This window comes from Miscanthus floridulus, chromosome 10 (assembly GCF_019320115.1).
Source record: "Miscanthus floridulus cultivar M001 chromosome 10, ASM1932011v1, whole genome shotgun sequence".
NCBI classification, from domain to species: Eukaryota; Viridiplantae; Streptophyta; class Magnoliopsida; order Poales; family Poaceae; genus Miscanthus; species Miscanthus floridulus.
In genome coordinates, this window is record NC_089589.1 from 140,690,101 (window position 1) to 140,715,933 (window position 25,833).

The window sequence follows — 25,833 nt, forward strand, 5'->3', positions numbered from 1 at the left end:
GCAAGCATTGGTGCAGTAAGGCAGAGAAGGGGTTTGCCCAGTCATTCTCACCACCATTTGGAATTTTAGGGAAGTGATGATATCAGTTCAGTCAGAAAAATATCCATACAGGACACAAGCAACATATATAAAGATTTTAAAAAATACAATTTCTGCTTCACGGCGTGCTTTGCTAGCCGAAATAGCAAAGTGAACACTGACAATTATCTCATACTCATACAACAGGGGTTCAAACAGGATAGAAACAACAAACAATCAAGCAAATAGGTTAATCTTGACTTACAATTCAAGAAGATGCTTGAGACCACCAATAGTAAGACGAACTGGTCCAGAGAATTCATTATAGGAAAGATCTCTGTGCCACAATGAAGGAAGAAGCTAGTTACCATAATGAAGTGGCTGCAAGGCTGCATCCTTACACGTAACTAAGAATTCATAGCACTAGACATTGATTAAAGAACTAAAGATTGCAGCAAAGTTGATAAAAAATGTTGCAGCTGACATCAATTTTGAAATAAATTTAGATTGCAAACGCTGAAGAACTAAAGATGGACATATATAGAAAACCAATGTGTTTCTTTCTTGAGCAGAAACTCACATCTGAATCTAACAGCCAGCTATATATCCATCTAAGGAAATTTGAAAAGGTCTTACATCTCAGAACTCCCATAACTAAGGTTGTCTGAATATCTATTAGGTTACTTCGTTTCATGTGTTTAGATCAGTTAGCTTTCGAAATTGCAAATGTTATACAGTTCCCACATAGACAAATATGTTCACTCCTGAGTTCAGAGTTTAAAATTCTAAAAACTGAACAACAACATATAAAGGGGGATTTTAGCCTCAGCCCGAATCATTTATGCCAGTTGCAAGTGAAAATAGTTCAGGCATAGAAATATGTCCATATTTCGTCAAAGAACTAAAGTACCAAATTATAAATAGAATAGCAGCACAAAGTTGAACCATACAAGTACCAAAACTGATGCTCACATGACTAAGGTTTAAACGACTAATTAAGGGTGATACCACCAACTCACTGATTTGCATAACATAGCTATTAGCTGATGAAAACAATTGCAGGCACAGAACACTGCAAAAGAAAACAAGTGCATGCACACTACCACCCTTGAAAGGATAATGGCTCTACACGCACACACGCATGCTATAGTAACCTTTATCCCAAGAAAGTTGGCTACGCTACAGATGAAAACCAACAAGAAGCACAGAAAAAAGGATATCATGTTTGCTTGGCTTATAATCCGTACTTTTTCAGCCAATGGACAATATTTTTCTCTCACAACAACTCAGTCAACAGTACTTTCAGCCATGGCTTATCAGCCCAGCGAATATGGCCTATCTTATTGAGCTCCACCTTCGCGATGGCAAGGCCCACTCCATGGTCGACGCCATCTGCTGCTCAACCTTGCTCAGCCTCCTTGGTGGCTTCACAGCGCCAGCATGCAGACTCTTCACCGGAAAAAATAAAGGATCTCGAACATACAAAGCTCTGAAAACCAAATGTAAGGAACTGAGCGACTGAGCGTGAGCCGCCCCACTTGCGCTCCCGCGTAGGGCCGGCCGTTCTCTTGGTTGCACGCTCTTGACTCCGCGGCGACTTGTACAGGCCTGTAGTTGTGCATGTGGTGCACGGCCGTGCACGCATGCACGGCCCCTGGCAGACTTTTCTTCGGCTTCGCTGCCCCCGCTACGCTACGGTGCGACGACAGCTAGCATCCGTGTCGTTGTATGGTCACGTCGCTTTCGAATGAGATATTTCGCTTGGAGCTTTGGTAGGTACAACAGACAAATATACGTATATATATTTATTATTAATATATAATAGGCCTTGTCACAATCAGCACACAAGGTTGTTGACTATTCATACGTGCTCAATCGTATGCTACGGGCCCAACCGTCACATTTTTTATGAGCAAGGTGCGCGATGACTTGACTTCATATAAAGATCAGCGCAGCGTGGCGTCAGTTTATATGTTAAGCTGCCCGTGGCCGGCCTCTCTTGCCTGACAGCCTGAGCAAAGTCGTAGCAGTTGCTAACTTCCTCATCCGATAGATGGATCGTCTTCATCAGCAGCACATCCAGCTCGCGGCTACTACTTCCCGTGGCGGTGGCACATCTGCAAGTGCCGCACCCACACCGGCGCCGACGCAGCCGCAACATGATGATGCTACATGCTTCACCGGCATGTGCCCTATCCTCCATGGCAAGGTCTGCCTAGGGGAGATGACGGAGGTCATGGCGATGCTTCCGAGACAACAAGTCGCAGCGGTAGATTGTCGACCCACTGGTAACAATATGACCTCACAACCTTCTTTCTTTCTTTTTCTTCTGAATTCATTGTTTGTTGCTACGATGGGAGTGGGCCAACCCGGCCCTAGGCCTTGGACCTAGTCACCTAGCCCCATGGCCTCAAGATTGATTTAAACGGCCCTGAGTTGACTCATTTCACTTAAATAAAAGGCTATGGCCTAATTGGTCCAATTAGTAGTATGGATCCACCTAAATATTTTTCTGTTATTTTAGTCCATGAATACTATCAAAACATTCAAAGAAGATCAGATACAAGACTGAAAAGTATCATGATAACACGTTAAAATGTTAGTAATAAATCAGATTCGATAAGTTTGTAAGTGAACCATAATTTTAATTTTACATATTTACACTTCCAAAATATGATATTTATTCGTGTACTATCAATCACAGATATGGTGGCAAAGTTATGATCAACCATGCTTATTCAAAAATAATAATAAGGAAAACTAACAAATTAAAGGAAAAAATTATTATACATGACGAGGGGTTCAACCCATTGTGCTCACTGGGTCAATAGGTTCCGGCCCTATCGACCCATTTTAGACTCTGAGACTAACCCATTGGTCTTAATTACTTTTCTGGGTTGGGTCAACTAATCATTTAGCATACGAATTGCTATTTATGCCAAGGCTTCCGGCCCTCATTTCATCGAAATTTCTCATCTCCTTTCGTCCTCATCGGAGGGGAAGGAAACATAGTTCATGTGTTTTAAAAGAATCTAGCTAGTGCTCTCTCCTTAGATCCAAGCGATTAGACAAAAGGAGTCTGATAAAAGACCTGCTTGCCCCTCACTAATTAGGAAGTAGTTTGTTGAAAAACTGGGTCTCCGACAAGTTAGAGGTGACAGGGTCTTCGCCTGGGCGGGGGCTCCAGGCAAAGGTGAATGAGTAGGTGGGCTCAGGTACTATTAGGGTTTCATAAATGAATTCACCAACATCCTTTACATAGGATCCGGCTTCCCTTTTTATAGGGCACTATTTGCTACCATTATATTGTACATCTTTGCCCTATGACAGCTAAGGTACATTCCTGGAATATCCTTAAACTAGTACAAGTCTCCAAGGGCATCCCAGGTCTTTTACTCTTGCACCGCCTTTGCTTCTTGGGCCTTAGCCGTAGGCCCACTTCCGACCCTGGGTCGCGGCGCTGCGAGTGTTCTCCTCTCTAAGGCGGGGATCGCACGGCCTCCGCCCCGAGCCGCCTGAGCCTCCGCCTTCGCTCTGTGCCCTTTGCTATGAAACTCCTCCGGATATCTTCAGAGCTGTGCTTGGGCCTCCGCCCTACCAGAGATCGGACTCGAAGGCTCCTCTTGGCGCCCCTACCTTGGGCCTTCACCTTGTCACATGCCGAAGGCGAAGGATTCTCCTGGTACACATGCGCACCATTACACATATGAACAGTTGACATTAATTTGTGCAAGCCTCCGCTGCTCATATGTCTATGTCACAACATAGTTTAGTTGTTATTTTTCTTAATTAATCCTTGTTGTTTTGGGTTACGGTAAGTTTAAAAGGAATATTAATATTTTCCACCAAAAAGATAGAGAAGAGAGAGGGTTGAGAACTCAGAATATATACTTAATATTTTGGTACAAAATTTGAACTCTAGATCCCTTATATTACAACATGGAGGTAGTAACAATCTATTTATATTGGAGTTACACATTATGACACTACTACTGATCACTACACCAGACACTATCAAAGCGATCACTACGGAGAGTCCATTTTAGGAGAGACAAACTCTTTGATTAACAGAGGCGAATACATCTAGAGACCCTCCATAAATGGTCAGTTGGCCTCCAGAAAAATATAAATGCCCACCTCTGAAAATCATTTATAGAGACAGGTACCTGGCCGCCTCTAGAAATCATGGAGTTAGGCACAAGGAGCACATTATTAGTGTAAACCACAAAAAGAAATTAGCACCACACTCCAAATCCCACCTTCTTGTGCTTCTCCTTCCTAGCTCCAATCCATCCTGGCTCCTTCATCCTCCTTGAGTATGAACCACACGCCACACTCCTTGAGCTCCCTGTAAAATCCTGCGTCTGAAATCTACTTATGTCCTAGCTCCTCACATGGAATAGGCCCACATACGCGTAGCACCACTCTTACACTTTCATCCTTGATTTGTGTAAAAGGGTTAACCCGAAGAAATGTTAGAACAACCAGGATTATAAACTGGTGTTCACCCTCCTAAACTTCAAGGTTGTACTAAACCCATCAACCACCACCACACATGCCACGTGGACCAACAACACAACTACTACGTACAAGCTTCTAATGGGTTGGGGTGTTACACCCTGCCCCCCCCCCCCCCCCCCATATATTGATTCATGTGCGGCCCTTGATCCTACGCAGTGAAGGGATCCATGTGCCACCGTTAGGCATGATCTAAAAAGAAGGGACTAGGATGATAAAGTAGGACTGCGAATCTAAAGTCTGAGATGAGACAAGCACTAGCAGAATCTAGAGATTTCGTGAGAGTGCAAAACACGTCATGAAATATGTTTTACTCTCACAAAAATAATACGTGAGGGTACACCAATATGGTTTTACTCTCACAAAAATAATACGTGAGGGTACACCGTCACGCATCAGCTCTCATGATAATAGACACGAAAATACCATTTTCATGAGAGTTCACCGCCACGGATTATTTTCGTGGCGGGAGTCTGTGACGGCCACCCTCATGAAAATCACGTTATCGCCAAGTTTGCATCGATGTTTTCATGACGGCTTTTTTGTGGTATTTCGTGAGAGTTCACCTTCATGAAATGATTTCGTGAGAGTTTTGTATTTCGCGAGTCACCGTCGTGAAATGGATTTCATGAGTCACCCTCATGAAATTGATTTCGTGAGTGTCACAAAAACACAGAGAATATAGTATTTCGTGAGAGAACACCACCACGAAAACAAGTTATTTCGTGAGAGTATAAACCACCATGAAAATTACCAAACGTGAGCATCTCAATCCAAATTCCAAATGCACACATATGGTCCAAATGTCAATCCAGAACACAAATACAATAAATACCAATACATGGATATATGTATCTTATTCCAATCCCAATATATTCCAACTTCATCTAAGTGTTCAACCATTACATTAAAAGACAATATCGGTTCATAGTCCTAGCCATTCAACATAATAAGTTCTAGTAGTACATACATATATATAGGGCATATAGATACTTATGTTGTCATCCTCTTCATGGCTGCAATTTATGCTACCTCTTCACGTACAGCATATGTGTTCAAAGCGCTAGTCTTCTCGGAGCCGAACTTATATTCCTACATGACCACAAAATGAATGAAGTTACAGAATAGGCTAAGAATCTGATTTTGCTAAATTACATTATATTTCAAGCAATAATAGTGCCGAACAGAGCAAGATTTATGACTAAATAAATTACTCAAACTGAACTGCTTTCTGCATCAATGGAAATAAGTAGCCTATGTTAATAAATGAACTACTTTCTGGAAATAATGATGACATTAATTTGACTGCATCAAGATGAAAGGTGCTTAACTGTTGTGCTGCAGAACTGCACTGCTGCTACTGTATTGAACCAGCTAAAGTTAAAGATTTTAATCTATATTTAAGGTTTTAAACTATATTGATAGCTAATAGAACAACGGTAAATCTGTTAGTGTCAACACACATGCTGCTATTGATCTAGTGCAACTGTCAACACACATGCAAGCATTCTATAAAGCTTAGTGCAAGAGAGACTAATAGCCAAAAATTCCTATTCATCATTACAAGCCAGTTGCAGATGCTGCTATGCAAAACATTTATGAACAGAATCCAGCTTGCAAAAACAACTGACAAGCACTAAACAACATGAATGAATTAAGTAATTCTTAAGTGCTAGCATATGCATTAACCAAAATGACATATCTGGCTAGAGGAATAAACAAAGCACAAGTTAATATAAAGACTGTTCACTGTAGAATAAAAAGGGCCTAGCTGATGTCTCTGCTTGCAGAGTGCACAGAGAGATCCTAAAAGCATGGGTACCCACGAAAGTATGTACGCCGGGGATGGGGCTCGCTGTGGATGTAGCTGTTGGAGGAGGAGGAGCTCCCTGGCCGCTGAGGTCGCCGCACCCTGTATCAATCCGGGCTCCAAGCCCCGTGCCGCCACCATACTTCATTACAGCATGTGTTCAAAGCGCCAGCCTTCTCGGAGACAAACTTATATCCCTACGTGACCACAAAATTAATGAAGTTACAGAATAGGCTGAGAACACGGCTGCAAGGTAATTTAAATTTCACGATGGTCAAAGTTAACTTGAAACCAAATAGGTTCAAATTATCATGCTAATGCGAGATAAAGAACATACTGATATGAAGGTACTAATAGGCATAGAAAAAAATAAATCTGTAAAGAAATAAATTATAATGCTGGCTGCATGAAGTATAGATAAATAATCACTGAGCAGTCAACAAGTTACAGAATTGTACTGCATGAAGTCCAGAGAAACAAATAATCACTGAGCAGTCATCACCTCTCAGGCATTCAGGCCCTTCAAAATCTGAAGCCCAACATAATATGGAGCAATGCCTGATCTAATTTCTAGATATGTTATCTTGCATTTTAAAATCATATTCCTAAAAATCTATAGTAGCAGAATCTTTACTTTTCGAAACCTAAAACATAGTATGGTGCAAAGGCTATGATGTCCTGATTCCATATTATGTCTATTCCGTGTCTGCAGAATCTTTATATTTCTATTCCTAAAAGTTTATGGTAGCATAATCTTTGCTTTCCAAAATCTGAAATTTTATTATACACTAGCATATCTTATTTTAGTACAGCTATGATGCCCTGATTCCATATTAATAAGATAGTGGCCAGAACTGAAGCAACAAGTGAACTAGTTTACCAAATATTAGATTGAACCTAAGAAATAAGATTAACTTCTGACTTAGCTCCTGAAAGTTTGCTTTGCCGCTCTACTGATGCCTTTCGGTGTAAATCAAATTATTACAATAGTCTATGGAGATAATGATATAAGAACCCAGGAAGCTGCAAGGAAAAAAAAGATGAACAGAGCCTCTATTCATAATTAAAAAGGGAAGAAAACAAAAGAACCATATTTTCATCATATAATTTATACAAAATTAATGTCTTTTATATATATGATATGATTGATAAATCATCTTGTTTTGGAACCTCCTCAAGTACTACTGCTCAGATTTGTTCCTCAAATGTTTTTCTGCTGGAAATTCAACACCTCAGCACAATACTTAGCTCTCAACTCTCTACTCTTAGACTATCATTTCAGGTGCCAATCTCAGGCTCTCGACATATACTGCCAACTCACGAAGATATATATGAACCTTTGATATCTGCTTTGTAATTACCCATTCTAGTACTACAATAGTCAATGCTGCATTCTAGTACACACAGAAAAATCTTCCATAGTATATGCAATGCAGACACGGAATGGTAAAGGAAGTAGGCAGGGGCGTGCGAGTACATGTACCTGTGAGCTCGAGTTTTGCCGGATGGCTGCAGTGGTGGCCACGGAACGAAGTACCGCTTGCAGAGGAGGAGCGGTCGAGAGCCCTCCGCCGCCGCCGACTCCCGGGCTCGCGCTCGCCGCCGCTGCAGCTGCCTCCTCCCGACTGCACCGACATGCCTTGAGGAACAGATAGCCGGATCCATGCCTCCCTCGCCGGATCCACGCCTGAGCACCGTGGGGATGTGGGGAGAGGGCTCGGTGCGGGGCTGCGGGTTGCGGCGAGGGGTGCGGTGCAGGGCTATGGGGAGGACGCGGTGCGGGGCTGGGAGAGGGCGCGGCGCGGTGCGGGGCTGCGGGATGCGGCGAGGGGCGCGGAGCTGTGGGTAGGGCGCGGTTTGCGGGGCTGTGGGGAGAGGGCTAGGGTTTCACTCCATTTTATATTCCATGGGCGTAACGAAGGCCGTTGGATCTTGAATCGATGGTCAGCAATTATGGGCTGAGCATAGTAACGGGTTCATTTTGAGGTTTAGGCCCATTACTGTCTTATATTATTTTTATTTTTAATTTCTAGTAAAGTTCATAGTTACTATTGCAATTAATTTTGTAAACTGTAAATGAATTCATATGGAAAAAACGTCTGCTACAAAGTTTCAAAAATCATCAAGATCTACAACTTTTGTTTTGGTCATCTCTCCATCCGACTTTGTTTCAACAATTCAATATTTGAATTTCAAAATATGAAAGCTTCAAACAATATTATGATAAAGTAAATGATTTCAAATGAAACAGTCATAAAAAACAAAGTTATAGAATTCAATGATATCTACAACTTTTTTTTTGGTCATCTCTCCATCCGCCTTTGTTTGAACAATTCAAAAATTGAATTTAAAAAATATCAAATTGAAACAACAGTTTTAAAGAGTAAATGATTTTGGCTGAAAAAGTTACGAACATAAAAGTTGTACAACTTATCAAGATCTATAACTTTTATTTTGGTCATTTATTCATCCGACAAAGTGATAGTAACCGTCGGGTACCATAAAAAGGGGTCCCCTAAGCAAGAACCGAAAAAATCGCTTAGACCCTGTAAAAATCTAAGCCAAAGGACAACCGTCGGCAAAACCCCACCTTGTCCGAGGCTACCGATTCTCTGCCTCGCTCGAGGCCCCGCACGTAAGGCCTCGGATGGAGTACCGATTCTCCGTCTCGCACGAGGCCCCGCACGTAAGGCCTCGGACGGGGAACCGATTCTCCGTCTCGCTCGAGGCCTCGCACGTAAGGCCTCGGACAGGGAACTGATTCTCCGTCTCGCTCGAGGCCTCGTACATAAGGCCTCGGACAAGGTGCCGATTCTCCGCCTCGTTCGAGGCCGGCTCGGCAACAACCCCGTCGCCTCCGCCTCTACCGATCTCCCTGACAGAACGTCACGTCCAACTAGCACGACCAACCACTCCCGCGACGTCAGCCGGACGACGGCTCGACACAGCGGAGTGACCAACGAGATGGGAAGTCGCATCAACACCATGCCGTCTGGGACAGGATGGGGCAGGGGTTACCGGCCACTGTGCTCGGTACTGTGCCCACGACTGACGCCCACACTGCACTATGCTACCTAACCCCTGCTCCAAGGACAACGCGGCGTGGGGAGTCAAGTCCGGGTCACTGTAGCCTCGGAATAAGTGTACAGGATCAACTGCTCCCTCCGAGCCTCGGTAATCCGCTTCAGGGTCTCGGCAGCCTCGGGATTCGCGCCCGCCGAGCCCCCCATGATGGTTCGGCCTCTGCATCGACTAAGCCTCGGCTCTCTACACTGTCGACATACAGCGACCGGCATGTCGTCCGCCATGCCCTGCTTCAAGCTGTCACTGGAGCTCCCACATCGCGCAGGATCGGTCATGACCGGAGCGTCGCTCTAGTGCATCAAGGACAAGACCGCTCCGTCGACCATGCCGCCACAGTGATAGGCTACAGGGCTCGAACACGCCACCTCCGCTCACAAGACGCTGCGTAGCGAACACATGTATCACCCCTGTCCCCCCTTCAACTATAAAAGGGAGAGACCGGGGCCGTTTCTAGAGGAACACAGACAAGATACTCACGAGACACGAGCACGCGAGCTCATGGGTTCACGAACTCACGCGTAGACGCTCAGACGAACACACGCTCAACACTCTGTAATACGCACGCTTCCCCGCTGCTTGAGATCAACATCTCAAGCAACCCACACCGCTCCACGCAGAGACCTAGGACTAGCTCCCTCTCTTGCCCTGCTTGAAACCCCCTACTACAAGCACCTCGGTGCAAGGAATACAAGATCGATCTCTCAGACTAGACGTAGGGCACCTATTGCCTGAACCAGTATAAACCTTGTGTCTCTTTGCATCACCATCCGGGATTAGGGGCACGCAGTACATTTTCACTAGTTGGTTGAGGACCCGCCGGTCCAAAAGACTGACAGTTGGCGCGCCAAGTAGGGGCTCTACCGCGTGTCAGCTTCGTCATCCCAACAAGTTTCGGATGGCAGACCGCGTACGACCACTACGTCTCGGCACGGTGATCTGGTTCGGGAGCCTAGAGTTCATGTCTCTAGGATGTGAATACGATATGGTACTCCTCACACCCAGAGCCCCACCGACCGGCGACGACATCACGCACTAGTAGCCCAGGCGCAGACGGCGCCCGGGCCACCGCTCTTATCGCGCTCGCCAGGCATGACGCGGGTTGGACCACCCCGACACCGCGCAAGCTCAAGGCGACGCACCACGCTCCGCCGGTACCCCATGCCCGGCTGTTGGTACAGAGTCCCTGGTTGGGGACCTATCCAGCTTAAGCCTGGGCAAGGGAAAGACGCCGGTGGCATGCAGCGACGCCCCGTCATCATGCTCTGCCCTGCCACCTCATGAGGAGTCGACTCCGGCGGAGCAAAGCCCGGCGATGGCACCATCCCCGTACCCTTTCGGGTTTGGCAATACCACCGCCGCCTATGCTTCCGCCTACGCTTTCGCACACGCAGAGCCCTTAGGACGCGACCAACGCTTCGCCCTTGACCTCGACTCCACAACCTCGACCCACACCCACGCCGACTCCTCGGAGGAGGATGAGGCGTGAGCCGGAGCGGACTTCTCCGGGCTTCGTGACCCTGAAGCCATGCGCCGCTTCTTGGCCGCGAGCGACTACTGCTTCGGCTACTCCGACTCCGACAACAAAGACACTTATGACCCCACTCGCGAGTGTTTCCACATCGGGCTCAGGATGCCAAGAGCGAGCGATGAGGACGAAGGGGCAGGCAACGGCTCCCCGCGCCACGAAGGGGCAGGCGACGCCACACCTCCAAACGTCGAGCCCCTAGTGGCACGGAATGAGAACCCCACCCACGAGGAACTTCGACGTCTGGACCTAGAGCAGCTCCGTGAGCTTTAGGCCAAGGTCGAACAAGACCGACTCCTTCTGCAGCAGCTCCGAGACACTCTCGAGCAAGAGCAGCAGGGTCACGGTGACGGCGAAGCAGCCCGGCGGAGGGCTCGCGACGTCAACCGCCGCATCAACAATGATGAAAGGGGCGAGCAACCCCCTATCTTCAATCGCGCTAGCCAGAACATCGCGGCAGCGGCAATGCTACTCCAGATGATGCCCGAGCCCTCTAACGGGCCCACGGCAAGCTCCGAGACCTCCTTGAGACTGTTGTGGTGCAGCAGGCCAAAAGTTCCGCCTCTCGACGTTGCGGAGGAGCCTTAGAACTTCCCACGGCACCGCCTCGGTAGGATAGGGAGGCCTCGGTTCATCTTGAGCTCGCTCGGGCATCGACGACCAACAGGGTCCCCTCGGTGCATGACCGCCTTGGCGACTGACGCGAGGCGCAAGGCGACCATGATGTGGCCAGCAGGCGATGGTGCCACAACAACGAGGGGCCCGCCCGAGGCTACCATCCGCACCGAGGTGGCCGCTACGACAGTGGGGAGGACCGCAGTCCTTCTCCTGGGCCACCTGGCCCTCGAGTGTTTAGTAGAGCTATCCGCGCTGCTCATTTCCTGGCCCGGTTTAAGCAACCGGCCAACTTCACGAAGTACAGCGCTGAGACCAATCCTGAACTTTGGCTGGCCGATTACCGCCTAGATTGTCAGCTAGGCGACATGGACGATGACCTGCTCATCATCCGCAACCTCCCGTCGTTCCTATCAGACTCGGCGCGAGCCTGGCTCGAACACCCCCTCCCTCGTAGATCCACAACTGGCGCAACTTGGTAAAGGTCTTCGTCGGGAATTTCCAGGGCACATACGTGCGCCCTGGGAACTCCTGGGACCTCAAGAGTTGTCGCCAGGGGCCAGACGAGTCTCTTTGAGACTTCATCCGACGCTTCTCCAAGCAATGCACTGAGTTGCCAAGCGTCGGCAACTCGGAAATTGTCTAGGCTTTCCTCTCCGGCACCACCTGCCGAGACCTGGTCCGAGAGTTAGGCCGGAACATGCCAACCTCGGCGGCCGCGCTCCTCGACATCGCCACCAACTTTGCCTCGGGCAAAGAGACCGTCAGGGCCATCTTCCCTGACAACGACGCCAAGGGGAAGCGGAGGGATGAGGCCCTCGGGGCCTCGGCTCCCCACCTCCCTAAGAAAAAGAAAAAGGGTCACCAAGGGAAGCAAGTGGTCCTGTTACCATCAAATCAAGATGAAAGAATCCGACCAGCTCGTGACTTCTTTCATCACACCATTCGGCATGTACTGTTATGTGACTATGCCGTTTGGCCTCAGAAACGCAGGGGGCACATACCAGCGGGGCATGACCCAGGTCTTTGGCGAGCACATCAGGCGAACCATCGAGGCTTACGTGGACGACATCATGGTCAAGTCTAGGAAGGCCAGTGATCTCATCGGTGACTTGGAAATAGCCTTCAAGTGCCTCAGAGAGAAGGGCATCAAGCTCAACCCCGAGAAGTGTGTCTTCAGGGTCCCCCGAGGCATGCTCTTGGGATTCATAGTCTTGGAACGCGACATCGAGGACAACCCAAAGAAGGTCTCGACCGTGACCAATATGGGACCAATCCGAGACCTCAAGGGAGTGCATAGGGTTATGGGATGCCTTGCGGCCCTAAGCCGCTTCATCTCGCACCTTGGTGAAAAAGGCCTGCCTCTGTACCACCTCTTGAGAAAATCTGAACGCTTTTCATGGACCCCCAAGGCCGAAGAAGCCCTCGCCAAGCTCAAGGCACTGCTCACCAATCCGCCCATCCTGGTGCCGCCGACCAAGGGCGAGGCCCTCTTACTCTACATCACCGCAACGACCCAGGTGGTCAGCACGACCGTGGTGGTCGAGAGGCAGGAAGAAGGGCATGCTCTACCCATCCAATGACCTGTTTACTTCATCAGCGAAGTGCTCTCCGAGACCAAGACACGCTACCCCCACATCCAGAAACTGATCTACGCTGTAGTCTTGGCTCGACGCAAGCTGCGTCACTACTTTGAGTCCCACCTGGTGACCGTGGTGTCGTCTTTCCCTCTGGGAGAGATAATCCATAACCGGGAGGCCTTGGGTAGGATAGCCAAGTGGGCCGTCGAACTCATGGGGGAAGCCCTATCTTTTGCGCCTCGGAAAGTAATTAAATCTTAGGTCTTGGCCGATTTTGTGGCTGAGTGGACCGACACCCAACTGCCACCCGCTCAAGTCCAGGCGGAATGCTGGACCATGTACTTCGATGGGTCCCTGATGAAGACTGGGGCAGGCGCGGGTCTGCTCTTCATCTCACCCCTCGGAGTGCACATACACTACATGATTCGGCTCCACTTCGCCGCCTCCAACAACGTAGCCGAGTATGAAGCCCTTGTCAACGGCTTGTAGATCGCCATCAAACTTGGAGTATGGCGTCTCGATGTACAAGGCGATTCGCAGCTCGTCGTCGATCAAGTAATGAAGGAGTCGAACTGCCATGACCCCAAAATGGAGGCGTACTACAAGCTTGTACGTCGCCTTGAAGACAAGTTCAACGGTCTCGAACTCAACCACATCGCGCAAAAATTTAACGAGGCCGCGGACGAACTAGCAAAGATGGCATCGGCACGGGCCCCGGTCCCCCCGAACGTCTTCGCCAGAGACCACCACAAGCCTTCCATCGACTACGCCTCGGCGGCGGGAGAGGGCCCATCGGTCGAGCCTACTGCAAGGCCCGAGGCCTCCTCTGTCACCGAGACCCCTTCGGCCGAGCCCGAGGTCATGGAAGTCAACGTGGAGCCTCCCGAGGCCAACCAGGGCACGGACTGGCGAGTCCCATTCCTTGATTGCCTCGTTCGAGGAGAGCTTTCTACAGACAGGACTAAAGCCCGACGGCTTGCGTGACGAGCCAAAACTTACGTCCTCAGCAACAGCGAGTTGTACAGGCAAAGCCCATCTGGCATCCTCCAACGATGCATCACCACCGAGGCAGGCCAAGCCCTACTTCGGGACTTGCACGCGGGAGCCTGCGGGCACCACGCAGCGCCTCAGACGCTTGTCGGAAATGCCTTCCGATAAGGGTTCTACTGGCCAACGGCAGTTGCTGACGCCACCAAGCTCGTACGCTCCTACGAGGGATGCCAGTACTACGCGCGGCAGACGCATCTCCTGGCCCAAGCCCTCCAAACCATCCCCATTACATGGCCATTCACCGTGTGGGGGCTCGATAGGGTTGGGCCTCTACAGAAGGCCCCGGGGGCTACACCCATCTGCTGGTAGCAATCGATAAGTTCTCCTAGTGGATCGAGGCTCATCTGATCAATCGAATCAAATCCAAGCAAGCGGTGCTGTTCTTCACTGATATCATCCACAGGTTCGGGGTTCCAAACACCATCATCACTGACAATGGGACACAATTCACCGGCCACAAGTTCCTGACGTTCTGCGACGACCACCACATCCATGTGGCCTGGTCGGCCGTAGGACACCCTAGGACAAATGGCCAAGTAGAACGTGCCAACAGCATGATCCTACAGGGCCTCAAGCCAAGAATATACAACCGGTTGAAGAAATTTGGCAAGAAATGGCTTGCCGAACTCCCGTCGGTCATCTGGAGCCTGAGGAACACTCCGAGCCGAGCCACGGGATTCACACCATTCTTCCTGGTCTATGGAGCCGAGGCCATCCTCCCCACTAACTTGGAGTACAGTTCCCCGAGGCTACAGGCCTACAACGAGCAAAGCAACCGCACTGCCCGCGAGGACGCCCTCGACCAACTGGAGGAAGCCTAAGACGTTGTGCTGCTACACTCGGCCAAGTACCAGCAAGCCCTACGACGCTATCAAGCCCAGTGCATTCGAGGCCGAGACCTGAAGGTGGGTGACCTGGTGCTGAGACTGAGGCAGAGCAACAAGGGCCGCCACAAGCTAACCCTGCCATGGGAAGGACCGTACATCATCGCCCAAGTGCTAAAGCCCAGAACTTACAAGCTAGCCAACGAGAAGGGCGAAATCCTCACCAACGTTTGGAACATAGAACAGCTACGTCGCTTCTACCCTTAAATTTCCAAGCATTGTATACATTGTTTCTTGAAATACAATAAAGAAGCGTTCTTTAGTTATTCTAATTTTTCAAGAAACCCCCTGAACCTATCGATTGGGGATCAGCGTTACGATAACGCTACAAGGGAGACTCGGCTCTGCCTCCGTAGAGGTGCCCACCGTAGGGCTCGAACAAGGCTCCGCTCTGCCTCTACAGAACCGAGTCTCCCTCGGGGGCTAGAAGGGGGGACCCCCCTAAGTCCCAGGCACCATTTTTAATCATTTTTCGAATAAAACTCCTGTGCCAAACTCTCTAGCGTGCTCTGACAAATCGATTGTAAAAAACCTAAGGACCGAAAGTGTGTCTCAGGGCCAAAAGGCCGGCCAAGGCGCGAGACGGCCTACGTCTCCGGGCTACGGCACTCCCTCACCACCTTTTCCCCGAGGGGTAGCTTAGGTTCCGAGGAAGTTTTTTGCAAATGATATGAGCAGGAACGAGACAGAGGGCAGAGGCTCAGAAATACAATAAAAACGATTAAAAGGCGTAGACACATAAGTATTTTAAAAAAAGGGGCCTCGACGGCCACAAGCGTCACGGTACGATAATCCTAATCTATTTACATGGCCCCTTTGGCCCAGGTCAAGGCTCAGGGTCTCCAGCATAGGCGGACGGCGTGGGAGGAACCACCTCCTCTTCGAACAGCTTCGCCAGTGCCGCGCCGGGGCCCTCAGCCGCCTCCATCAGCTTCGTGACCTCCTCATCGGCCTCCTCGTCATCCTCAGCCAAGACGTAGCCGTCACTGACGGCCTCAAGGTTGATGCCGGCATAGTGTGAAGAGACGACGGCCAGGGCACGCTTGACACTCATGTGTAGCGCCCCCCAGAGTCGCTCGCGCACTTGGCCGCTCAACGCGATCAAGCGGCTCCTAAGGGAGCTGCCCGACTCGACCCCCTCAACCTCCAAGGCCTCGCAGATAGTATGGGCGGCGCTCTGCAGCGCGTTGTGCTCCCCAATCTTGGCCTCAAGCACCGCTTGCACTTCAACAGAGGCCTCAGCTGCCCGGGAAGCCTCCTCCTCCAACCTTGCGTCAAGACAAGCAGGATGGGGTTAAGCGCAAAAGAAAGTAAGCCAAACAGGGGCGAAGGCCTACGGGACTCACCCTCGGCTTTCTCTTTCCAGCGCTGGACCTCGACCTAAGAGGCCTCAGCTGCCCGGGAGACCTTCTCCAACCCTGCACCGAGACAAGCAGGATGGGGTTAAGCGCAAAAGAAAATAAGCCAAACAGGGGCGAAGGCCTACGGGACTCACCCTCGGCTTTCTCTTTCTAGCGCTGGACCTCAACCCTAGAGGCCTCGGCCGCCCTGGAAGCCTCCCTCTCCAGCTCTGCATCACATTAGGGAGTGAGGGGTCGAACAAAAGAAATACAAATAAAACAAGGGGAATAGGACTCACCCTCAGCCTTTCCCTTCTAGACCAAAGCCTCGGCCCGGGAGGCCTCGGCCACCTTGAGGGCCACCACCAGGGCGCCTTTCATCAGTAGGTCGTGCCCTGCTCCGCCCCCAGCTACCCAGCGATGGCCTTGGCGGAGGCCGTCGCTTCTTCAGCCTGGGACCTGAAGGTGTCCCGCTCACCGGCTACCCGGGTCAGCTCCTCCTCCAGCTCCTTGATCCACGCCGCCAAAGGGGCGGCCTGCTCCTAAGCCATGGCCGCCTCGGCCTTCATATCAGCACAGCGAAGGCAGAGGTCCTCCACCTCTATGCTCCACACCGACAGAAGCTCGTTGGCATTGGCGAGCAGGTCCTTCAGCTATCGGAGCTGGTCCCAGACGTCCCTCTCCCGCCAGAGGAACAATGACTTCCCAAGGGACCGGGCCTCAAGCTCCTGGATAGGCAGAACAGGGGTCATGCACTGTGAGAAAACTCAGAAAAAGATGACACCGCACGAGAAAAGAAGACGCATACCTGGGCAACACTAGGCAGATCGTTGGCCATGACGGACAGTGCTGTCCACAGCGACCGCTCCACTAGACGACAGTATTGCTCGAAAGAGCTCCAGCGCCCCCCCTCCTCGGCCGCGTCCTTGAGGGCGAACAGAGGCTCCCCCTCAGGGTCGTCCCAGCTCCGCCACAAGACATGCAGGTGATCCCACCCACGGGGCTTGGGTTGTACCCGCACGAGGGCCGAGCTTCCCTCGCCAGAGGTCGGAGCTGGCTGCTCCACGGGAAGTATCATCGGAGGAGATCGAATGGACCTCCACTTCCTAGGCGCTCTCCTGCGACGACGGTGGGCCTTGGACTGGGGGTGGTATTGAAGCTAGCCCCGCCTCCGTCTCCGCTTCCTGGGCCACCGGCTTCGCCGCGCTCACGCCGGCCTCCGCCACCCTAGCCTCGGTGGTCCTGGGGGCTTTGGCCTCTGCCACCTCGGCCTCAGTGGTCCTCAGCGCCCCGGCCTCCGTCGCCTCAGCCTTGGAAGTCCGACGGGTCTCGGACTCGCCCTTGGTGGCCTCGGTGACTGAGGGCACCTCGGCCCCATCTAACTTGCAGGCCTCGGCCTCATAGGGCGTAGGCTCCTCCTCCTCCGCTTGCTTCGTGGCCGCCTTGGTAGCCACTCCCTAGGCGACCGGCTCCTTCGGGTCGGCCCTTGTCGATGCCGCGCCACGTTGTATGGTGGCTTGCACCTCCACCACCCATTGGGCGGTGGAGCTGGTGCTCACCTTGAGCGCCTTACGTGGCGCCAGGGTGGGCACTTCCACCTGATGCTTTCGGCTGAAAGCAAAGCACCGACAAGGTCAGCATACGACCAAGGAACGAATGGGAGATACTGCCAACTCCATCGAAAAAACACTCACCTCAAACAGGGACACAACTGCTTCGGCACTGCGTCCCTCCTCTGCAATGGCGGTGGCACGGCCGCCGCGTCCACCAGTGCCGGCCGGCCTTCGCCAGACTCCGGCGCCCCCTCGACCCTCTATGGAGGTGGTTGCGCCGCCCCCATCGCCGCCTGCTCTACCTCCACTATCGAGCCCACCAGGCTGACGGTGCGCTTCCCTAACGCCCATGCCTCGGGCGCGTCGGCCTTGTCCCCGGGGTGGGCGATCGTCGTCCCCAAGGTGTCCTCTCCTCCTCCTCCTGGAAATGTTGGGCTACTCGCCGATGCCCTGAACGCGGTCCCCCTGATGTCTGGGAGATGGTCCAGGATACCCCGCCCCGCCTCGCTCTCATCGTCATCGCTCGAGGAATCCGACAACGACGGTGATGGGGATGGCTCCACCGGGAGACCCTCGTGCCTCTGATGCCGACGACGTTTCTCCAGCTCTTCGCGCTCAAGGATCTTCCTCTTGCGCTTTGCCTCCTCGGCGTCCTTTCGCTTCTTCTGCGCCTCGGTGTGCGCCCGGTTCATTGCCCGCCGCTCTGCGTCCTCAGGAACAGGCGGCGGGGAGGCTCGCACATCCCTCATCCCCTGTAGGAACGGTGAACACAAATAAGGGAACAAGAAACGGTGAGGAACAAGGAGGCCTCGGGGGCTGCAGCAGCATGTGACTTACTAGAGAGAGGTACCCCCGCGATGGGCGCATCATGAACGGGGTTAGACCACCGCTCCTCAGCCACCCCTCCACTATCTCTCTCACCCGACGTAGAATCTCCTCGTCGGAGAGGGCGATGGAGGACATCCGGACGCCCTCGATCGGCTCATCTGGTGTCATGTCAAACAGGCGCCGCCGCCGAGCCATCAGCGGCAGCACCCTCCGGTGGTGGAAGGCCGCCACGACCACAGCCACCGTAAGGCCGTGGCTGCGCAGCCTCTCCAGCCCCTCTAGGAGCGGCTGCTGCTTGGGCTGGTCAACCACCGGGACGCCGTACTTTCACTTCTCTGGCTGGCTCTCCATGACCCGCCTGGTGTAGGGGGAAGTCCACCGTCATCGTTGCGGAGGTAGAACCAGCTATTGTACCAGCGGTGGTTGGACGACGCGAGCTGGGCCAGGATGTAGAGGAGCTGCCGGTCTTGGCGCACTTGGAGAGTGCAGCCGCTGGCCCTCATCGCCTTCCTCATGCCCGTCGTGCCCGTCGGCTTGGTGGTATGCCCCTCCCGGAAGAGGTGGAGGCACAGCTCCTAGTTGAGGGCAATGCCCAGGTACCCCTCGTAGATGGCGACGAAGATGGCCACCTGCGCAATGGAGTTGGGGTTGAAGTTGTGAAGCTCCATGCTGTAATAGTGCGAGAGCGCCCGCATGAACCGGTCCGTCGGCAGGCCGAAGCCGTGCTCATGGAAGGCCACGAAGCTCATGATGTACCCGTCGCGTGGCCTCGGCTCCGGCTCGCCCCCCAGAGCAATCCACTCCGGCCTGGTGGGGTCGGTAACCAGGCGGAGGAGGCCATCGTCGACAAGCGACTACAGCGTTTCCGCCGACATGTTGGATGGACCCCAAGGATCCACCTGAAGGACAACAGCGCCGCCGGCCATGGGTGCGGTGGAGAATGCGGCTAAGGCGGTAAGGCTCGCTCTCTCTCCCCCTTCTCCCTTCTTCTCCCCGGTGCTCTCTGTTCCTAGCAACGGCTCGAGGGCAGCAAAGGCAAATGCAGGCAAGGTAAGGAGGAGAGGGGCGAGGCTCATTACGTATTTATGCGGGAAGGGGGCAAAACGAACGGGCGATGAAATCGGGGAAGTTTCCCTCAGATCTGGCACAGTTAATCCAGATCCGATTAAACCGCCCACGCGCCCACCTTTTCCTTATTAATCGTGTGCACAGTAACATCCCATCCGTTGACATCGCGTCGCATCTGACCGCAGCAACAGCAGGCGCCGTTCCGTCTCCCCAAGAAACCGCCTCAAAAGGCACACCTGCCATTGTCAGCCGATGGGAAGGGAATATCCCCCACCCGATTCCTTTCAGACGAAGGAACTGGGCACTGAGCCCGTTACGGTCCAGGGGTTCGAAGGCTAGGCCCCCGAGGGTCTCGACAGCCGCCCTAGGACAACAGAGTCAGGGACAACTATGGGCGAGCCCGTACATGGCCGAGGCCCGAGCAAGCGATTACTCAGAATGCCCTAAGTCGTGTCTGAGACCAGCACGGAGGTCTCTGAATGGGATCCCACCGCAGGGAGGCGTCGAGCCCCCAGGGCCCATCAAATGGCCCTGGGACCCACTAGAGAAGCCCTCTAGTACTTTTGGAGTGCGTCTCTAGACCACCAGCCGACCCTTATCGAATGGGGCACGGGCCTCCACTCGGACTTACCCGATAACAGCTCACCGGAGGTGCCACTGCTCGCGCCCACCAAGGGTAGCCTGGCATACTCCACCCCTCCTTCTGAACGAAAAGGATGCGCGAGGGTCGCACAAAAAAGACAGGGAAACTCCTGATCACCCTCTCGCTCCGTGTAGAGGCTCGGGGGCTCTTCCTGCAACCAAGTCGAGACCCAGCGACCCAAACTCACACTCGAGGGCTCAGCAAACAAACCCTCCTTCTGAACGAAAAGGATGCGCGAGGGTCGCACAAAAAGACAGGGAAACTCCTGATCGCCCTCTCGCTCCGTGTAGAGGCTCGGGGGCTCTTCCTGCAACCAAGCCGAGACCTAGTGACCCAAACTCGCACTCGAGGGCTCGACAAACAACCCCTCCTTCCAAACGAAAAGGATACGCGAGGGTCGCACAAAAAGACAGGGAAACTTCGGATCACCCTCTCGCTCCGTGTGGAGGCTCGGGGGCTCTTCCTGCAACCAGGTCGAATACCAGCGATCTGAGCTCGCACTCGGAGGCTTGGAAAAACGTGATAAAGGGCATCGAGCCCGTTACGGTCCAGGGGTTCGAAAGCTAGGCCCCCGAGGGTCTCGACAGCCGCCCCAGGACAATAGAGTCAGGGATGACTATGGGCGAGCCCGTACATGGCCGAGGCTCAAGCAAGCGATCGCTCGGGATGCCCTAAGTCGTGTCCAAGACCAGCAGGGAGGTCTCCGAATGGGATCCCACCGAAGGGAGGCATCGAGCCCCCGAGGCCAATCGAACGGCCCTAGGACCCACTAGAGAAGCCCTTTGGTACTTTTGGAGTGCGTCTCTGGACCACCAGCCGACCCTTATTGAATGGGGCACGGGCCTCCACTTGGACTTACCCGATAACAGCTCACCGGAGGTGTCACTGCTCGCGCCCACCGAGGGTAGCCTGGCATACTCCACCCCTCCTTCCAAACGAAAAGGATGCGTGAGGGCCACACAAAAAAGACAGGGAAACTCCTGATCGCCCTCTTACTCCGCGCAGAGGCTAGGGGCTCTTCCTGCAACCAAGCCGAGACCCAGCGACCCGAACTCACACTCGTGGGCTCGGTAGACGCGATAAAACCCCTCGCTCAACATGTGAAAAGCCCCTGAAGGAATAAATCCACTCCTCCAGGGCCTCGGTGGCTACACCCGGCGGGTGCGCTCGCGCGCACCCACCGAGGCCTCGAGTACAAAACGCCATCCCGCCAGGAGCTGCCGCAAACCAAGTCTCGTCAAAACCTCAGGGAGAGCGCTCACGCTCTCCCCGAGGCTCGGGGGCTACTGTCGGGTACCATAAAAAAGGGGTCCCCAAAGTTAGACCCTGCAAAAATCGAAGCCAAAGGACAACCGCCGGCAAAACCCCACCTTGTCCGAGGCTACCGATTCTCCCCCCACTCGAGGCCCCGCACGTAAGGCCTCGGACGGAGTACCGATTCTCCGTCTCGCTCGAGACCCCGCACGTAAGGCCTCGGACGGGGAACCGATTCTCCGTCTCGCTCGAGGCCTCGCACGTAAGGCCTCAGACGGGGAACTGATTCTCCGTCTCGCTCGAGGCCTGGCACATAAGGCCTCGGACGAGGTGCCGATTCTCCGCCTTGCTCGAGGCTAGCTCGGCAACAACCCCGTCGCCTCCACCTCGACCGATCTCCCTGATAGAATGTCACGTCCAACTAGCGCGACCAACCACTCCCACAACGTCAGCCGGACGACGGCTCGACATAGCGGAGTGACCGACGAGATGGGAAGTCGCATCAACACCATGCCGTCCGGGACAGGATGGGGCAGGGGTTACCAGCCACTATGCTCGGTACTGTGCCCACAACTGACGCCCGCACTGCTCTGTGCTACCTAACCCCTGCTCCAAGGACAACGCGGCATGGGGAGTCAAGTCCGGGCCACTGTAGCCTCGGAATCAGTGTACAGGATCAACTGCTCCCTCCGAGCCTCGACAATCCGCTTCAGGGTCTCAGCAGCCTCGGGATTCGCGCCCGCCGAGCCCCCCACGATGGTTCGGCCTCTGCACCGACTAAGCCTCAGCTCTCTACGCTGTCGACATACAGCGACCGGCACGTCGTTCGCCATGCCCTGCTTCAAGGTATCACTGGAGCTCCCACGTTGCACAGGATCGGTCGTGACCAGTGCGTCGCTCCAGTGCATCAAGGACAAGACCGCTCCGTCGACCATGCCGCCACAGTGATAAGCTACAGGGCTCGGACACGCCACCTCCGCTCACAAGACGCTGCGTAGCGAACACATGTATCACCCCTGTCCCTCCTTCAACTATAAAAGGGAGAGACCGGGGTCGTTTCTAGAGGAACACAGACAGATACTCACGAGACACGAGCATGTGAGCTCACGGGTTCACGAACTCACGCGTAGACGCTCAGACGAACACACGCTCAACACTCTGTAATACGCACGCTTCCCCGCTGCCTGAGATCAACATCTCAAGCAACCCACACCGCTCCACGCAGAGACCTGGGACTAGCTCCCTCTCCCGCTCTGCTTGAAACCCCCTACTACAAGCACCTCAGTGCAAGGAATACAATATCGATCTCTTAGACTGGACGTAGGGCACCTATTGCCTGAACCAGTATAAACCTTGTGTCTCTTTGCATCACCATCCGGGATTAGGGGCACGTAGTACATTTTCACTAGTTGGTTAAGGGCCCACCGGTCCAAAACACCGACAGTAACATTGTTCATAAATTTTACATATCTCTCATATAAACTAATGAGAGATATATAAAATTTGTGAACAATGAGAGATTTGTAAAATTTATTAACAATGTTACTATTATTTTGTCGGATGAACAAATGACCAAAATAAAAGTTGTAGATCTTGATGAGTTGTACAACTTTTATGTTTGTGACTTTTCAGCTGAAACCATTTACTGCTTTAAAATGTTGGTTGAAGTTGTCATTTTTTGATATTCAAATTTTAAATTGATAGAATAAAGTCACATGAAAAGATGACAAAAATAATAGCTGTAAGAACACAATAAATTGATAGATCATGATTTTAGAAACATTTAGGAAAAAGAATCACCACATTTGGAGTTAGCATGAGGGAGAAAGACTAGTTACAAAATTTCGTTGCAGATTAAAAGAAGAAAACTTTTATTCATGTTTTTCAATTTCTAGTATTTAAGCAATTATTTTTGTACTGAAAACCAGCTACCCATATTTCGTGACGGTGGAATTTGACTCTCATGAAAATAATCACTCTCATGAAAATAGACAATTTCGTGGCGGGATAGTCATTTTCATGGGGGTATTCAAGTACTCTCACGAAAACAGTTGATTTTCATGATGGTGTGTGGAGCACTCTCATGAAAATATAGTTTTCGTGGTGGGATTTACATCACCCTCGTGAAAACGATTATTTTCATGAGTGTGTTTGCCACTCTCACGAAAAACTATCCCCCTCACGAAATCTCTAGTTTCTAGTAGTGAGGAGAGTAGGCAAAGTTGTACCAGTAATGACGAATCGGTGCTCCAGATGCCGATACCAAGAATCCATTTCATCTTCATCTCCCTGCGGGTAGGGATGCAAACGGATTGGATATGGACGGATATCACTGATATTATATCTGCGTTTTCATACTTCTATTCGGATTCAAATACGGATAGTGTCAGCTATGTCGGATAGGGTATGATTGGATATCGATATCATAAATATACGATTTGAGTATTCAGATATGGATACGGTATTAGATGTTGAATATCCGGACTCGGATACGGACATAACTAAACTCCTCTAAATAGACTCGGTCTCGAATATGGTCGAAAAATATCTGTACCATTTGCATCCTTACCTACAGGTGCATGAGCTCCTCCACGTATCGTGCGTGGTCACCACCGCCTCCAAGCAGAGAGAGGTCTGCCTCCGCACCAACTAGAGTGAGGTGGAGGGTGGTGGCATTGGGTGATGTTTATGAATCTGGGACAAAGGGATAATAGAAATGTGTGGCATTAGAACATCTTTGTATAATTTACTTACTGAAATATTGACTTTAGCATGTTAACAAAATAAGTAGCAGACTCGATTTATCTACTTCTACAAGAGTTTTCTATATGAACTTTCTGAAACAAAAAAAAGGCCACATTGTTTGTGCAGCAATTTTAGGTCCGCACGACATCCCTGTAGCTCCAACTCTCATTATTAGGCATTTTTGACAGCCTTAGCAGGCGTCGTTGCCCCTCCTTGCTCAGCCAGTGAGTTTGATTGGTTCTAATCATTGGATCTTTGCTAACATTCAACCAAGCTGACACAATCAATTCATGCATGATCTTACTAAATTTTTTCTGCCTTTTCAATTTGGGCCTAGCAAGGAAACGATTGGCAGGGAGCATGTACCTTCAAGGGGCAGCGGTAGGAGTTGGGATGCAGGGGCAGCCAGTAGGTAGGCAACAGCGTGGTTGCCCAAATCAACGCGGAAGAGGCGGGTTCAAACACTGGGGGAAAACACATAACACGGGCGACTATGGAGTTTCTGTGAGTGCTAGAAGTTACGAGTCTGGGGAGATTTAGCAACTTCTTATTTTTAAGAGTTGTTTTACCGAGTTGTTGGAGGAGTCCGGTTTTTCCTTTTTACCAAAAAAAAACTCAAATAGGGAGTTCATTTACCAAGTTCCTGGAGAAGCTAAGGAGTGGCCTAGGGTTTCTCTCCCCTCTCTTATATACTATGAGTCTAACCGTAGGCTAAAACGAATGTATAACAGGTAGAAGGCTAGACCTCAATAAACAGTAGACTGACTCTGAAAATCTCCCTCGTTTTCAGAGGTGGTCAACTTAAAGGATCCGCCTCTGTTAATTCATTTTAGGAGATGGTAGTTTATTAAGTGTCTCCATGAATGGTTCATCCATCTTTAAAATTGCTGGCTATTTTTAGAGACATGGACTCCTTTTGCCGATTCTATAAATAAAAAGAGTTTTCTCTTAAAATCATTTTGTAGTAGTGTCAAACCTTCACCGGAAAACAGTTTGATACGATATAACATTTTGGTTTTGTGCATAGTAAGGCCTGTCATAACTTTCACGGTTTAATAACTCAATTCTTAGCGATTCTCGCTGTTGCTGATGCAGTTTAATAACCTTTTCCTTTGTGCCGTGTTCATGTCTGGTCTTTTTTTTTTCCTTATACGTGTACTTGCATGTTGCGTTGGATGCTTGCGTTGATCAGAAGGGGAGTTGATTGTGGACATGCAAGAAAAAGAGTTTGAAGTATTTGAGACAGGCAAGTGTCCTTATCATATTGTATTTTATCCTTTATAACGCTTTAATCATGTATATACTTGTTTGGGACAAT

The 25,833-nt window shown here is 51.3% G+C and overlaps 1 protein-coding gene across 1 annotated transcript in view; it reads left to right on the forward strand.

The window, feature by feature from the left end:
- The first annotated feature begins 2,012 nt into the window (after positions 1-2,012).
- Positions 2,013-25,833, forward strand: part of LOC136485888 (ankyrin repeat-containing protein At5g02620-like) — a 29,373-nt gene continuing 5,552 nt past the window's right edge. Inside the window, exons 1-2 of the mRNA XM_066482698.1 lie at positions 2,013-2,306; positions 25,708-25,761. Of these exons, the coding sequence (XP_066338795.1) occupies positions 2,072-2,306; positions 25,708-25,761 (289 nt within the window). The 5' untranslated portion in view covers positions 2,013-2,071. The remainder of the gene's footprint in view (positions 2,307-25,707; positions 25,762-25,833) is intronic.